Below are 18,507 nucleotides of genomic sequence, written 5' to 3'. Positions count from 1 at the left end.
CTTCATGTAATTTATTACATACTTTTGAAAAACATGTACAGCCAAAGTGTTGTGCTCCAAGTAGTTGCTTTGTATGCAAATTGAAGAACTGCAAACTGCATCTTTCTCATTTTTAAAGTAGAGAATGAATGGATGCACTGTTGTCTGGTCACTGACCCAGTGGTACCCTTGTACTGCATCCTGAATCACAAATGTAAAGTTTTCTGCAAAATCAGCTAGCACTATGCATTCAGTTTCATGAAGTTGTGTTTTTTCGTCCTTCAAAAACTTACTTTGGATTTTAGAAACATAGTGGTGACTTTTGAGGTTTGGAAGTTACCAATTAAAGATTCCAAGTACTCTTCCTGAGATTTAACCACTGTTATCATTTCTGCCCTGTTAGTTGTGACCCACTGTTTGAAAGTAATACTGTCTGGCATTTCCTCATCATATTCGTGAAACAATTCAACAACGGTTTCCTTACAAGGGCATTTATTACACACACTCATCATGCAGCCATAACTGTTAGTGTCACAGACCATTAAATCTAGTAACTCTCTGTACATAAGATCACTGAGGTTTTGCATCCGCAATCATCATTTTGACATTTTGATGATATAAACAAACACGCACGGAGTGTGTCCCTGAGGATCCAGCCAAAATACGCCAGTTAGGGTGGAGGTCACAAATTTTTGACCTTCCAATTTTGCATTCAGGATGAGAATTTCTGAAAGCTACATAAAGTTCTTTTAAATTTGACAGCATTAGTCATTTCTGCTTTGTTACTTTAACTGCATTTGAAACAACTCTTTTTCTATCTTTGCAATCTGGGCACATTCTACTGTTTTCATCATCTTCACAAAACTGCTGTATCTTTTTAATCGTTTCTTCACTTATACCTACTCCTTTCTTCTTTCCTAAAACTGGAAGAATGCCTTGCTATTTCACTAATTTTTGGGTTTGTTTAACCAAACGATGAGAAACGTTGAATTCATGAACTATTTTTTCTCTTGACCATGAGTCAGGGAGCAAACTTAAAATTTTAACCTTTTCCTCTTTAGATGTCACTGAACATTTAATTTCTCTATTAATCTCAAATATTCAGTGTCAGATGATGCTGGTGGTAGGTTTTGTTCTTCTTTAGAAATGATGTTGGTATCTGTATTATTAAAGCATGATTCCAAGTCTTTTCTAATTTTGACTGAAATATGTTGTACCTTGAAACTTCATGGCAGATTAAAACTATGTGCCGGACAGAGACTTGAACTCAGGACCTTTGTCTTTTGCAGGCAAGTGCTCTACCAACTGAGCCACCCAAGCACGACTCACGCCCCGTCCTCACAGCTTTAATTCTGCCAGTACCTCGTCTGTGAGGACGGGGCGTGAGTCGTGCTTGGGTGGCTCAGTTGGTAGAGCAGTTGCCTGAGAAAGGCAAAGGTCCCAAGTTCGAGTCTCGGTCCGGCACACAGTTTTAATCTGCCAGGAAGTTTCATATCAGCGCACACTCTGCTGTTGAGTAAAGATTTCATTCTATGTTGTACTTTATTTTCAATAGCTGCTTTTCTTTTTCTGCTACTTAATTTCATTATTTTCGAAGCAGGAGATACATCTGACTTAGAACAAGCAAAATCCAATATGCTAACAGCTTCCTCATTAGGAATATAAATGTCATTAAGAAGGTTGCATGATTCTGGTTCTGGATTCACAACAAATATTTTTGAGTAACAGTTTGGGCACAGGGAATTTCCAGGAATCACATCATGTTTCACTTGGGAATCTGTTTCACACTCACATAAGACAGACAAATGTTCAAATTTTATTTCCCTCAAACCTTTAGTAATAGGCTTTTTATGAACTTTAAGTGGATCACAGTACTTTCTTCCAAAAATGTGGTTGTACTTCAGAATATATTTCTTCTCACGATACTCACACACTGATGTTACAGAAGAACTTACTCGAAATTTAAACAGAGTTTGTCAAACTTCATCAAAGTCATTGACATTTTTCAAGTTTTTTGAAACTGAACTGTAAACTGTTTTGTGACACACTTCACTTGCTATCTGTCCGACACAGCACTGTTCACCAATGTTATTGCATACCAGTTAATCTCTCAAAATTAATTATAAATTACACACAGAACAAAGCACATAACACATTCTACACTCTCTATGAAGTATGTACATCCACTCTAAAAGAGGTTTCAGAACAGACTGACTACAACAATGCCACATCCAGCAATAATGTACTTCTACAATGCCACACCCAGCAATAATGTACTTCTTTATTGATGATAAAACTAAACGTAAATGGGCATTTTTATTACCATAGAACAAAAGCGAAAGCTCCTATTGTTAATTTTTGCATTTTTAAAAATAAATAAACTAAATGGATATTGCTTGATGCAATAATTTACCAAGAGACGTATGTATTGTAGAAATTTATTTTATGAACTTCTTATACGCTACCAGTTTTGGCATTACATTGATGCCATCTTCAGGCCCCACACGTCATAGTCGTGAAATCGCTATACACGGAAGCAGCCATATAATCGGATCCGTGAATCAAATCGCTATGCAACAGCTCTTGATGGCCTGGCCAGCAATGTAATGCCGAAACTGGTAGCATATAAGAAGTTCATGAAATAAATTTCTACAACACATACAGCTATTGGTAAATTACTGCAATACATGGCGCCATTGTCCCACAGTCCATAATGGACCAATAAAGATTAAATGAATATTGGGTGATAGCGTTAACTAAATATATGTCACAATTAAATTTTATTACAATGAAACAATAAACCATTTAAATAGGCAACAGCCATAAGATCAGTTGTAGAGTAATGTGAATTATTTCACCATTTTCAAAAATTCATATCTTTGTTCACAGTCAGACATCAATGCTGAAATTTTTACAGAACGTTGCTATCAAATAGCTGTACAAACTGTACAAAAATCATATTTTTATATTCAGTCCCACCTGAGATCACTAACCCCAAACTTTACAAAAAATGGAAAATTTTCAAAATTCAAAAATTCATAAAAAATTAAGGAAACATTTGTAAGTGTTCTTGCTCTATATGAGGCTAGTAGTATATGATATCTAACTATAGGAAAAAAATAGGCTCTCATAAATCACTCCTTGTTTGTTATTTTTGGGCCTAAAAAGTGGATTTTTGAAAATTTGGAGACCAAACTTTGTAGGTTATTTTGATTGGTTATTTTTGAATTTAGGGTATTTTTTGTAATACACAATGTTGTAGAGGACACTTTTCTAAAAACAATAATGTCGATTGCAAAGTGGTAACTTAACCCAGTGCAGAGATATTCAAATTTTCGCTCATGTTCACACATCTTTTTAAGCTACTCTCTTGGTGCTCCATCTCAGATTATCTTCAGATTTTCATCACACTACTACTCAATTACTCCGAGCACATGGACAACAGTGAAGTGCAAACATTACGAACCTAGTATGACACTAGTGCTACTATGACTGCTAGTGAACACTGTATAACCAGGACTAGAGGAATAGTGATGGTTGGTTGGTTTGTGAGATTGAAGGGACCAGACTGCGATGGTCATCGGAGAGGAATAGTGAGAGAGACTGCACAGAGACTAAAGGATACATTGTTATATATGCTTTATACCAACAATATTACAAATAAATACATTTATATTTTAAACCTTCTATAGCATTTGATGTGTTCTGCAGTATTTATCCATCTCATTACACTGATGGACACATAAGACATTTCTGTGATGAGTTCGTGATTTGTGACTATTTGGATTCATGGAAAATTATTTGACACCTCTTCATTTATAACTAATAAGTATTTCTTTCAGTGTCGCTGGAAATAACTAAAATTTTTCTTTTCTAGAAACGGGCAGGAGCAGAGTGTATCTAGATATTTTCATTTTTGCATTATTATTATTATTATTATTATTATTATTATTATTATTACAAACACTTACTGTACTTATTCATTTCCAAAGCCAACAATTTAATCTTTGCTAAACAGTGTAAGTGAACCGGTGAAAACTAAGCAGTCATCAATGACAGAAGCACAGATTTCAGGTGGCAAGGTGTCGCCTCCTCCCTGCCACTCTTTTGATGAAAAAAGAAGAGGAATGGGCACAGTGGATGGCTGAACTCCGGCCCATGCCTAGGAGCTGTAAATTTAACTTCATTTGTGAAGTGCTAGTGCTAGTTCTGCAAGGTTAGCAGGAGAGCTTCTGTAAAGTTCAGAAGGTAGGAGACGAGGTACTGGCAGAAGTAAAGCTGTGAGGACGGGGCATGAGTCGTGCTTGGGTAGCTCAGTTGGTAGAGCACTTGCCCGCGAAAGGCAAAGGTCCCGAGTTCGAGTCTCAGTCTGGCACATAGTTTTAATCTGCCAGGAAGTTTCATATCAGCGCACACTCCGCTACAGAGTGAAAATCTCATTCTGGAATAAATTGTTTGAAGAGGGCGGGTCAGTTTGGAATCACTGGGAGAAACAATTTTCAACCACCCATCATTTCATGAGACATATTTGAAAGCAATTTCAGGGTTTTCCTTGAGCAATTTCGGAGTTTTCCTTGATAAAACCCCATGTATGTCGAAACTTCCCTCAAAAGTAATTACTGCCACAGTAGTTTCATTTCGAAACTATAAAAATATATCACAATCTCCTATAATCACATATCATAATCTCCATGTAGACTGTTGTTCAGTACGCTCTAGGTAAATGCTAGAATGCACTACATTTATAGAGGTACCTCTGCGTACCACTAGATGTCTCTGTCTTGTGACAGCATCAGTGTTGGTTGTTTTTGGGGAAGGAGACCAGACAGCGAGGTCATCGGTCTCATCAGATTAGGGAAGGACAGGGAAGGAAGTCGGCCGTGTCCTTTGAAAGGAACCATCCCGGCATTTGCTTGGAGCGATTTAGGGAAATCACGGAAAACCTAAATCAGGATGGTCGGACGCGGGATTGAACCGTCGTCCTCCCGAATGCGAGCAACATCAGTGGTTTCATGCAGAAGGCACTAGTACTTGAAAACAAAATTAATAAAATGGCGGTTTCAGGCAGAAACCACTGGTACTCAATAAGTTAAAGCAACAGTTAGCACTCAAACAGTTACTGATTCCATTCCACCACCACATATTGAGGAGCTTATGGATTGCCTAGCACGTGGACAATTGTTTTCTAAAATTGATTTAGCCAATGTTTACCTTCAACTTCGTCGGGGGGGTGGGGGGGGGGGGGGGGTGGATGGCGGTCAATACACTTGCCAGATTGTACCAATACCAGTCAGTGCCTTCCCTTCAGAAGTACATCTGCTCCAGTATTATTTTAGTGCTTTCTTGAACAAGTGATGTTGAAAGTTCTGCCCTGTTCAAATTATCTAGATGACATCATGGTGTGCAGACGAACACCAGAAGACCATCTCAAAAATTTTGAATCTCTTAAGTTTTAAACAATGCAGAGCATAAGTGTAATTTCCAGAAGCACTCATTTTTCAACATTGAAACTGAATATCTGGGACATCTCATTGATGCCTATGGCACTTGTCCGTCTCTAACGAGGGAAACTCCCCATCGCACCACCCTCAGATTTAGTGGTATGATGGCCCAGTGGATAGCCCATCACAAACTGAATGCACATCAAGCATGACAACAGGCGAAGGTGTACTGAACTGCGAAAAAAAGCAAAATAAAAACAGTGAATGGTACAAGCTTAACAAGTGCAATATCGAGAATAATAGAACAGCTGTCGTGGTTAAGTGGTCACAGTTTTAGACCATAAACTAGATGAGCCATTTTCAAAACTCCCTCGTGCCATTTACTTTTATTTCATTTTATTTTTTCACATTATGAATTGTCCATACATTCACTGAAATGATTGTTCCCTTTCTGTAGTCTTGGCAGTAGCCATACTATACATTAGTTATAGAATATGAGTCATGTGCCAAGAATATATTACTGTCGCTAGTAAATGTGAAGAATGGTGACAGCAGGCAAGATACCACACAGGCATCTCCAGAAATGAAAAACAACAAATACATGGGTGTGAACAATGTTACAATAAACTAATTCAAGAGTTAAAACTTCCAAAATGTAACGCAATTTCAAAAACACTAAAAACGTTTTGACAGAGCACAGAGAAACTGTGGGTTTTCATCATTTCCTTGTGAGTGATCATGCTCACACAAACACCTAAATCGGGCAAGGAGTCACATCTCACTCACTTACCAGACGTACAAATTAGGTTCGTCGATAAGAGATTCCTGTCATACAACAACATACTATTGCTAATGCCATGTATGACACACCAGACATGTTTCGCGGTGGATGGTTGACTTGATGCCTTGTCATCAAACGTTTGCAAACTCGCAGTTGCAAATGGACATTACACCACAACACAGACACAAATTTGAATAAAGTAAACAGCAGAGAAAAAAGCAGTCCAACACTGTGACCACTTAACTACATTGCCATTACTGTTTGAGGCTGCTCTATATTGATCTTCTTGTCCTTGGACCATTCATTTTGCTTTTTTCTTTTTCACGGTTCAGCACACCTTCTTCCTGTTTTCATGCTTGAGCTGTGTTCAGTTTTTGATGGGCTGTCCACTGGCCCCTCTTACCACTAAATCTGAGGAGGGTGCGATGGAGAGTTTCCCTTGCAAGCTTGTACACATTTAGGGGACAGCAGTTCAGGACAAAATGCCCTACTATATCAAATTTATTCTAAATACAGCACAAACTGCCACTCATTTGCATTGACTCCAGCATAAAAATGTTCTTTCTAAAGCATCGGAGTGAGTGAACGACCCATTCAAAAATTGAAAAATGCACTGATTAGTCACCCATGCCTTCTTAAGTTCAATCTGCAAAATTCAGTAGTGCTTGCACTTGCTGCATCATCACATGGGATCCGTACCAGGTCGGGTTGACGGGGGAGATAGAGAAGATCCAAAGAAGAGCGGCGCGTTTCGTCACTGGGTTATTTGGTAACCGTGATAGCGTTACGGAGATGTTTAATAAACTCAAGTGGCAGACTCTGCAAGAGAGGCGCTCTGCATCGCGGTGTAGCTTGCTCGCCAGGTTTCGAGAGGGTGCGTTTCTGGATGAGGTATCGAATATATTGCTTCCCCCTACTTATACTTCCCGAGGAGATCACGAATGTAAAATTAGAGAGATTAGAGCGCGCACGGAGGCTTTCAGACAGTCGTTCTTCCCGCGAACCATACGCGACTGGAACAGGAAAGGGAGGTAATGACAGTGGCACGTAAAGTGCCCTCCGCCACACACCATTGGGTGGCTTGCGGAGTATCAATGTAGATGTAGATGTAGATGTAGATGTAGGAGCAATTTTATATTACAAATTTTAGTAACAGTGAAAACCCCCATTGCTTTCATGTCTCAGACATTGAACAAGGCCCACGTCAACTCCAGTCAGTTGGAAAAGAAAGCCTTAGCTTTATGGTGTCATGAAATTTCATCAATATCTGTGTGCTAGAAAATTTTTTCTCATGACAGATCATAAGATGATAATGGCTCATTTTCATCCAACAAAATATGTGTCTGATAGTACTTCATGGAAGCTGCAATGCTGATCAGTACTTCTTTTAAATTACCAGTATGAAATTCTCTATTGCCTTATGGAACAGCATGCAAACACAGACATCTTGCTTCCCGATACGAGATGATTCAGAATTCGATGTATCAGAAGCTTCTTGTCTTCAAATTGATCAATTTGATTTGCAAGCACCGCAAGCTTTTGTCTTTGATTGTTGGTGGATTGCACAAGTTATTGAACAGGTTCAGACACTACAAATGATGATGTATTACATTCGGATGGGTTGGCCTCATAATCTGAAACCTATTTCATATGCAGAAATAGGCAAATACTATGCGCAATGCAACAGTATTTCTCTACAGAATGATGTAAATTTATTGCACACTCCAAATGAACAAACATGAGTCACGATTTCTGCATCATTTCAGCTACATGTTTAAAAATGTTACATAGAGGACATTTGGGAATTGTTAGAACTATGCAGCTAGTGTACCTGCACTGTACAGGCAGAATGAGCAGATGACTTCCCACTGTCAAGCACAGGCAGACAAACAAGTAGCACTGCACCAGAAATTTTTCAGCTAGCCTTGACCTGACAATCCTTGGCAACACATCCACATTGATTTTGTTGATCCTTCTTGGAACACATGGTAGCTGATTATTGTTGATGCATACAGCAGATATCCGGTTGTCATTCCAATGAATTTGACAACTGGTATTATTATTATAAAAGCACTTGCTCCTGCCCTTTGTTTACAATGTTTGCCATGAGCTATCATTTTGGACAATGGTCCACAGTTTTATTCACTGGAATTACAACAATTTTTCTACACAGCTCTGATCTCTCCCCAATCAAGTGGTGAAGTCGAACATATTGTTTGCTCTTTCAAGACTCAGATGTCCAAATTTTGTGCTTTGCACATCAGGGAAAATGCTTTGTTTTTGTGAAACTTCCTGGCAGATTAAAACTGTGTGCCAGACCGAGACTCAAACTCGGGCCCTTTGCTTTTTGCGGGCAAGTGCTCTGTCGACTGAGCTACCCAGGCATCACTCACAACCCTTCTTCACAGCCTTAATTCTGCCAGTACCTCGTCTCCTACCTCCAAACTTCACAGAAGCTCTTCTGGAGATGAGGTAGGAGACAAGGTACTGGCAGAATTAAGGCTGTGAGGACAGGTTGTGAGTTGCGCTTGGGTAGCTCAGTCGGTAGAGCACTTGCCTGTGAAAGGCAAAGGTCCCGAGTTCGAGTCTGGGTCCAGCACACAGTTTTAATCTGCCAGGGAGTTTCAGATCAGTGCACACTCCTCTGCAGAGTGAAAAATTCATTCTGCTTTGTTGTTGTTTCTCAGCACCCAGTGCGCTCTGCATTTTCACAATGCTTTGCTGGCAGAATTATTACACTGTCATTGTCATCTTACTCTATGGCATGTAGTTTACCCTTGACAGCCTTCTTCAGACACCAACATTGCAACAAAACTCCACACAAAAAACAAAGTTTTTTATTATGACTTTCAAAAGCCTAAAAAACTGAAAGTCTGGCATTGTCACTCAGACAAATGGCTGAGCTAATTATGCCGTTTGTGGCAAAACAGGCACCCACCAACAGTACCATAATCAACTGTTTCTTCCATGATTTTTGTGATCTTGCCCTTGATTTTGATGTTTCAGAAATGTTGCCTGCATCCCAGAATGGTGCCCCCGAGCAGCCCTTGCTGCATCAGCTGTAAAGCCATAAGTGTCCACGGCAGTGGCAGTGCTGCCCCCACCTGTCCTGTTGGATGGACAATAGGATGGACATCCTACCTCTGGATATTTTGCAGATGTTCCCGATGGTTTGCAAGACGAATGTCAGGATGCAGGTTGGTTGATGCCATCTGCCACAGCCAACTCCATTAGCAGTCCACGACACAGACCTTCCCCACATCACTGCCCACAGCCCACAATATGGAATGATGGTGCACAATTTTTTATTTATTTATTGAGGGGGGTAGTGTCTTTGTCGACCACACTCAGCATGCTGTTCTCATCTCCACAGAAGAAACATTAAAATCAGCCACCATGACCCACTGATAGGGAGGGCACACCAGATGCCGTCAGGTGACATTACACACGCAACCAGATGATGCCGAGTTCACATCATCTCACTGCCTGCAACTGTGATCAGTCTACACATCTTTTTAAGCTACCATACTCTGAGCTCCACCTCAGATTATCTTCAGTTTATCATCCGGCTACTCTCCAATCATACCAAGCATACAGATGTCAAGTACAGTGAAAATTTTACAAACCTAGCACTACACTAGTGCTACTACAACTGCTAGCAAATATGGTACAACCAGCACCAGTGGAACAGACAGAGAGATTGCAGAGAGACTACAGGATACAAAGTTACAGATGCTTTATACTGACTTAACTGTAAATAAATAAATTTATGTTTTAATCCTTCTTAGTGTTTGAAGTGCTCTAGAGTGTGCATCCACTTGGTTGCATCAACATACAAAACAAACATACCACACATTTCATCTCTGACATGCTCCAATGGGCAGTGTGCAGGAGGCGCAGCAATCAGAGCTACAGGAGAGGAGGATTTAGGACACAGCAGTGGTGCTCCTCTGAGATGAACAACAGATCTCCCTGATTTAGGTGAAACTGATGCTCCTGTGGCTAACAGGGGCAAAATTCATGCATGGGAAGTGTGTCCAGCCACCAATGTTGCACAAAGTGAACAAGAGGTCATAGCATCTGGTTCTTGCAGGTATGGTTACTATGTCATGCAAGGCTAAGGGAAAGATGGAAATGGCCATATCCAAATCCAAAGTGAGCTGGAAACATTCCAATTCACATCGGTCGAAGACTGGGTCAAGTCCCATGGCAAATCATGAGAGCACATCCGTGTTCGCATGTAGCGTTGCTGCTCAATACTGGAAACAATAATAAAAATTAGACAAATGCAGTACCAAATCCAGGAGGCAATGTGTGGTCCAGTCTGGTAAGAGATGGTTGAGGCCGAAGGTAGTGAGAAACATTTAACGCTCTGTGACAACATGAAATTTCTGTTCATGAATTTCTGAACTGCATATACAGTGGTGATGGTCTCCTGCTTTATTTAACAACTGCTGCTGAGAATCAGATAAGGACTTATAAGCATACATGATAGGGTGCTCAACACCACCTGGTTATTTATGGGATAGGATTGCACCAATACCATCAAGGGACATGTCCATCGCTACTACTAAAAGCAAACACAGGGGTGTACGTCATCAAACCCAGTACCTGCATAAGTCAATCTTTTAAAACGTGGAAAATTTGTTGAGACCAAGGTGACTACTTGAAATGTGTACCTTGGTACCATAACTGTTTCCATGGATACAACAGTTTGCAATGAATCAACAAAAATAGTTGATCTTACCCAGAAACACTTGTGAGTCTTCGATATTCATGGAGGGGGGGAGGAGGAGGAGGGGGAGGGGGGGAGGGGGGGAGGGGGGGCTGCATTTTATCAATATCTACAACATACCATGTTTATGTGATTATAAGATGACCCTGAATGTATAAGACAATCCTGTTTTTTGAAAAGAAATTTTTATTTTTAACATATTCTCACTAATCAAAGTTGCAAACTGTTTTATTGATATAAATAGTGGTGTGACAGTTTTTGGTCAGCACAACTCTTGTGAGTTTGGCAGAATCATGGTGTCAGCACTGTTGACCCTTCGCTATTTGTTTGTGGTGTGAAGGACGTTCACAGGTCCACTGGCTGTTTGCATAAAAAGGGGCAGTCTAGCGATGTACTGTCACAATCCTTTAAAATGAATGGGAATGACAGAAGTGAGGGCTGAGAATTCTCAATTCACGTAAGCAATGGTTACTGCATATTAGCTATGAAACAACATTAAAATATCATGCAGAAAGAATTTAAAGATTTGGTAGACAATGAAAGAGAAAAAATTACAATGGTTGACAGATGGGATTTATTGTTCTGTACATCAAGAATCACTTTGTGCTCAATTTGCAGGCATGGAGCACATGAAGAAATCAGTGGTACATATAGCAAAATTCTGAAGATGCACACATTATTCTATTGTCAGTTCCAGCAGTTTTCAATGGAACTGAATGAAGAGTCTGGGGACTTCATATATTACTGAAAAGTACAATGGCCAACTGAAGGGTCATGCGTGGAATGATTTTTTTTATTTAAAACCTGCTATGAAGGAAAAAAGAGTGTAGCAACAAAAATTAGAACATCTGGAATGGATTGCAGACTTCACATTTTAAGTGGACTTGATTTCACACTGACGACAGCAAGACACTGCAAGGTAACTTATTTTTGATTTGATGGATGTGTATTTAAAAACAAAATTGCACTGTAGTAGGGACATATTCTGACAAAGACAGTCCAGTTCCCAAAGCTCACAGGTGTTAGAGAAAACACGAGGTTTTAAAAATTCATTGTAGCCTTGAAAGAATTCCGAGGATAGTTTTATAAAGGTTTTGAAGACATTGTCAATCTTAAATCTGTTTTTGGACCGGTTGCCACTTCAGTTGAAAGTGTTCTTGTGTACGTGCAGATGTCAACGAATTACCTGTATGGTAATTCCAGTTTTAATGATAAATCTTTTTACATTAAAACTATTCAGGATGTCTACTTTGCTTTCCTCAGGTAGAGTTTCCAACTGTTCATAATGAAGTTGCAAAAGTACTACAATATTTCAATCAACATATTTGTGTGAAAGAAGTTTTTTCAATTATGAAACTAAATTAAGTCACGTTTATGTGGCAACTTGAGTACGAAACTGTGAAATTGTCTCCATCTGTGCGTATGCCAACAGTTTGTACAAGACAGAAATTATGTCTTCAGTGTGACAAAAATAATTAAATAATGCCAAAAATTTGTTTTGTTTGTGATCTATTTTATTGAGAAATTTGAAATTTAAAACCTTGTCATATGCAGTGCGACTTCATTGCCACTTACATGCAATGCATTTGCTTTTTTCCCCTCTTCCCCCTCCTCACACTCAGACAGTTGGGTGTGGCAATAGGGGAAATGTGCAGCAAAGCTGAGCACTTTGGCACTCGTGCCCAGGCAAGGTCCTTGAGCCGAAATCATCATCATCATCATCATCATCTTCATTTGTAAACCCACTGCCATTTCTTCTCTCTTGGCACACTTCCCCTATTATGTCATCTCCTGAGCCATCCATAGCATTGGATATGCAAAACTTTTTGAATTCTTAGTTGAGATTCTGGCCCAGGCAGTAAGGATCCACTGGCCCAGCAGTAAGGGTTTGATTTCCTTGAAAAAGTCACTCACCATAAAACTATCGCACGTGAGCCTCAAAAGGTCTGTTCACAACAAAATCCATTACTTGATGTTGTGAGGTCATACCACTAGGAGTTATTACCACATCTGTGTAGTTTTTCGATATCAGATCCTTAATTTACTGGGAGAAATGTCCCCTGAAAGAAACCTGCACCAATATTTTCTTTCTATTAAGAAAAGAGTCTTGCGTTCTGCTCAAAACAACCTTCAACCAATCCAGCATTGGATCATTTTTTGTCCATCCATTTCCTTGGCATCTACAGATAAGCTCTGCAGGTAGTTTTTCTTTTGGTATGGTTTCTCTGGAAAGAACCACATATCTGAGGACTTTCTTTTCATCCGCTAGCACCCCCAGAATTGCTGTTTTTTGGTCCTTTCATTGCCAGAACTTCTTATAGGAACACTTTTAACACCCTTCATGTAGACAGTAACATTTGGCGGCACACCAAAATAAACAGGCACCTGATTGGCGTTGCCTATATGGCCTAGCAAACAGTCACGAAATTTTCTTTGATTGATTCTAGGATGCCAATACGCAAGTAGTTTTTCGTCAAACACCACAGGAAGTGGCAGTGCTAGCCTTGTACTGCACTGTAACATAAGCCACACTTCTTCATCCTCACACACCAGCCAGTACCTGGTTTGAATTACACAATGCATGCAGTTGGAAATTTCCTCTTCCTTCATTTGGATAATTTCTCAAGTAATTGGGACACTTTCCTTGCATTTCTCTCAAATGTACTGAGCAATTGGTTGCGCCAATTCATGGAACCTTCCCTACTTCAGTTCCCTGAAAGTTTGGAATGTAGTACTGACATCCTTTAATTTATTCTTCATTTGACACCACCTATAACATTCGCTTCAGTGACACCAAATTTTCTTTTTGCTCCACAGCTGTTCATGGTCTCTGCTCTGTTAACTTAAAATTAGTGTTGTATTATTTGCATGAAGCAACTGTTGCCAACCCTGAAAATTAACAGTGCTATAGAGCAGTAGCAGCTTTACCACTGTTCCTATAGAAATGTATACTACTGCTCAGTATTTGTACAGTTTTAAGGTTAGTTCAATTCTAACGGCAACTGTATTCACGCAAACTACAGTTTAAGCTTGGTAAATGTCCATAAAAAAGCCAAGTTATGCATTACATTCCATAGTTGGCAGCATGATGAAATTTGTAGCTTACTCACTGATCCCCTCCTCACATTTGTCCTTGTGCTCGGCTAAGTTAGTGTTACTGTCCCACCTCCCACCCTTCCGAATTCTTCAAATTAAATCTATGCACAATCTCAACTGTCAAAAACTTCAGTTGGAAATGTAATTTATTACACTAAGTAAAACTGCTGACCTTAGTTTAATCTGCAAATGTAAGATGACTCTGCATTTTTCAAATGATGAATTCAGTATATATAAAAAAAAATAAAAAATGAAAAATAAAACCCTCGTCTTAACATGCAGGCCAATACAATAATCCATAGTTGGTTCCAGTATATCTGCTGCAAGTTCAAACCCCAAATGTGTCAAGGAAGGCTGCATGAAAGAACATACATACATGATGCCATTTAAGCCTTGTTGTTGCCAGTCTCAAAAAAAATTCAAGGTTGTGAATGTGAAGACAAATATGGAGGTGCCCCAGTAACCAAAATATTGTCAAGGTATGCAACACAACTGATCCATAAAATGCCAAAATACAGCAGACTGAAAAGATCCAAAGGTAACTGTTTATAGCAGTAAAGGCCATACAGTATGTCTAGCGCTAAGAATGTTTGTGATGTTGCATACACAGGGATTTGAAAATGTACCTCGTTCAGGTCAGATTACTGAATAAAGAGCCATGGCTTAATTTTGCAAATAGTTCATCTGGGAACAGTAGAGGATAAGTTTCCACTTCTGCACATGCATTGATTGTTACTTCGAAAGGTGCCATTGGGTTTGCATACTTCCACCTGGGGAGTGACCCATTGACTATGGGTAGTAGGCATTAAAACATTTTCATGAGTGAGCCTATCAGCCCTGTTTTGGAAGAATCCTTACAAGCTGAGAGCTTAAGCTTTGAAAAAAAGTGGAATCGTTGTCCTTTAACAATGGTGCGAACTTCAAAATCAGTTGTTTACCACATCACCAACAGGTGAATGCTAGGTTAAAAGGTACTCTGAAAAATCCATGGTCCAACTGAGATTCAACCCCATAACTTTTTGGTTTCCCTACACACGCTTTACCACTAGACCACGAGGCCTGAGATGGTAGCAAAGGAGTTGCATACCAGACAGATACACTGTGTGATCAAAAGTATCCAGACATCCCCAAAAACATATGTTTTTCATATTACGTCCATTGTGCTGCCACCTACTGCCAGGTACTCCATATCAGCAAACTCAGTAAACATTAGACATCGTGAGAGAGCAGAATGGGGCACGGACTTCTAAAGTGGTCAGATGATTGGGTGTCACTTCTGTCGTATGTCTGTATGTGAGATTTCCACACACCTAAACATATCTAGGTCCACTGTTTCCAATGTGACAGTGAAGTGGAAACATGAATGGACAAGTACGGCACAAAAGCATACCTTGTCTGTTGACTGACAGAGACCGCCGACAATTGAAGAGGGTCATAATGTGTAATAGGCGGGTATCTATCCAGACCATCACACAGGAACTCCAAACTGCATCAGGATCCACTGCAAGTACTATGACAGTAAGGTTGGAGGTGAGGAAACTTGGATTTCATGGTCGAGTGGCTGCTCATAAGCCACACATCACGCCAGTAAATGCTAAACGACACCTTGCTTGGTGTAAGGAGCATAACCATTCGATGATTAAACAGTGGAAAATCATTGTGTGGCGTGACTAATCATGGTACACAATGTGGCGATACAGTGGCAGGGTGTGGGTATGGTGAATGCCCAGTGAGCGTCATCTGCCAGCATGTGTAGTGTCGACAGTAAAATTCGCAGGCGGTGGTGTCATGGTGTGATCACATTTTTCATGGAGGGTTTGTACCCGTTGTTGTTTTGTGTGGCACTATGACAACACAGGCCTACACTGATGTTTTAAGCATCTTCTTGCAATTCGGAGATGGCGACTGCATCTTTCAAAACGATCGAGCACCTGATCATAATGCACGGCCTGTGGCAGAGTGGTTACAAGAAAATAACATTCCTGTAATGGACTGGCCTGCACACAGTCCTGACCTGAATATTATAGAACACGTTTGGGATGTTTTGGAACACCAACTTCATGCCAGGCCTCACCAACTGACAACGCTACCTCTCCTCAGTGCAGCGCTCCATGAAGAATGGGCTGCCATTTCCCAAAAAACCTTCCAGCACCTGACTGAACGTATGCCTGCGAGAGTGGAAGCTGTCATCAAGGCTAAAGGTGGGCCAACACCATATTGAATTCCAGCATTACCGATGGAGGGTGCCACGAACTTTTAAGTCATTTCCAGCCAGTTATCTGGATACTTTTGATCACATAGTATACCAACCATATCCAATACATACTATGTTACATGAATTCTTTGCAAGATATAGACACACATTAATCTGGTGAAAAACATCTCTAGGAATGCTTATGGAGGATAAAATTCTATCAGACTCTACCAATCTCCCGATTTTGCTGTCATTGATCCAATTACCTGTCTCAAACTAGTCAGGACTGCACACATTATCCAATAACGACCATGAGTAGCATTTGCATACAACCTGAATAAATGAATTTAGAAAATGACAACTATAATCACACTGTAGTGTGGCTGATGATAAAGATCAATATGTTGCGAATCGGCACATCACTATTCATACTGATGAGGTCCGTGTGGCTTATTTCTTTTTCCTTTATGTATCCTATTACATGACAGCGTACATTCGGCATGGTTAATGTGCAATTATTCTCACAAACATATCTCAAATTCATATTAAATCTTAAAGAAATAAACTCTCAAAAGGCAACGTATCAACAGTATAAAAACAACTTTGGTCATCATTTTTTAAATGTTATTTTTGAATTATGTTGTTGCTAAGACAATTAAAAAACAATTATGGAACTATACACACCCCAGACTAAAACAGGCAGAAATACTCACCTGGCCATTAACTCGTATATCACTTAGCCTATACCAGTCATCTTCGTAGCTGTCAACTGACATCCGTGAATCTTCTTCAGGAAGCCAGCTAAGATTTAATGGCACATGAATTACATTCCCAACAGATGACTGCATTTGTGCCTTGGGCTACACACACCACAACAGCATAACAGTCCAAAGAGTAAGCTGAAACAAAAATATTTGCCATAACAGTGACATAGAGCAAATACATTAAATTGCTCAACAATAAAGGAAAATACATGTCCCTGCCAAGTTTCAGAGGGTCATATGCCGAAGAAATTAGGCAAAAGAAAAATCTCTTGGGTCTTTTGACCCAAAGCCAGTACTTGAGAGTTAAGATGGGATGCACAAGGGATTTGTAAATAGTCTCTTTTGTAGACTGGCTATATTATACTGCCAACAAAATGAAGTCTGCCACTTGCCATATCTAAGATAATGTGGTCATTCCATTTCATATCACTACAACTTGTTATATTCTCAGGTATTTGTATGAGCTGACCATTTCTAATTGTGAAAAACCGATATTTTACTCATAAGGCACTGTGTTTTCTTTGCTTTTGTCTGAATACTGGATTTAAAAATCCAATCTGGTAAAGGCATACAGAATAAAAATGTTAGCTGCTATTGTAGGAACACTGACTGTTACTTGGTTCTTCAAAGCAATAAGACGACTGCTATACATAAACACACAATGTTTACATAAAATGTAAATGCTAACTCCATCCACAGGTCCTGGCAGGTCCATTGGTAGCAGTTGACTGCCTTGTCACCCTCTGCCAATGGCGTCATTGGATGCAGTATGGAGGGACGCGGGCCCACCACTCTGCACTCTTGACAGTTGTCAGGTTTCATGTTCTGGAGCTGGTGCTGCTTGGTCAAGTAGCTCCTCAACTGGCATCACGAGGATAAGTCCTTATTTTCACTACACTTTGCAAAATAGCACTACTACTACTACTACTACTACTACTATTACTAATATTGCAGTTTTGTTTGAGCTGGTGTTGAGGTGGAATTTATAACTACATTTTTAATTATCTTACTTCCACGATTGTGTGGTGGTGGTGGTGGTGGCGGCAAGAATCTGCAGATGATTATGTCATGTTTCACCAGTCGACTTTTGAGAACGATATTCTCTAGGATGCACAATGTGCAGCTAAAAACTTAACATCAAGTGCATGTTGTGCCACGGATACATTTTTAAATTAGTACTGATGAATGAAAACCACAATCGTGTGACACAGCAATGCACACTGCAATAAAGTTCCAAAATCAAAGTCAAGGTACAGAAAGCAAAGTAATTGTTGTTCTGGAGAGTTGGGATTACTATGGATTCAATAACTAAGTATTAACTGCTAGGTCTGAAAGCTGTGCTGAGCATTGATTTACAATAGTGGGCTAATGGCCATCCCCATATAACCTACTCTCTCTGACCCCTATGCTTGCAGTTGCCAGAAGCACTGGACTTTGATGAGTCCAGACGAGCTAACCAAAAACGAAATAAGCTTCATCCTAACTAACAAAGAGGAGTACTGTAAAGATTTGTCTGT

The 18,507-nt window shown here is 39.8% G+C and overlaps 1 protein-coding gene across 3 annotated transcripts in view; it reads right to left on the bottom strand.

Annotated features, from left to right (window-relative positions):
- Positions 1 to 18,507, bottom strand: part of LOC124723074 (SPRY domain-containing protein 3-like) — a 197,383-nt gene that overhangs the window by 121,439 nt on the left and 57,437 nt on the right. For all 3 annotated transcript variants that reach the window (XM_047248250.1, XM_047248251.1, XM_047248252.1), the window contains exon 3: positions 16,940 to 17,125. In XM_047248250.1, the coding sequence (XP_047104206.1) occupies positions 16,940 to 17,074 (135 nt within the window). In that variant the 5' untranslated portion in view covers positions 17,075 to 17,125. The remainder of the gene's footprint in view (positions 1 to 16,939; positions 17,126 to 18,507) is intronic.

Source organism: Schistocerca piceifrons, chromosome X, assembly GCF_021461385.2.
Source record: "Schistocerca piceifrons isolate TAMUIC-IGC-003096 chromosome X, iqSchPice1.1, whole genome shotgun sequence".
NCBI lineage: Eukaryota > Metazoa > Arthropoda > Insecta > Orthoptera > Acrididae > Schistocerca > Schistocerca piceifrons.
The sequence above is the reverse complement of the archived record's forward strand: the minus strand, read 5'-3'. Positions and strand labels throughout refer to the sequence as shown.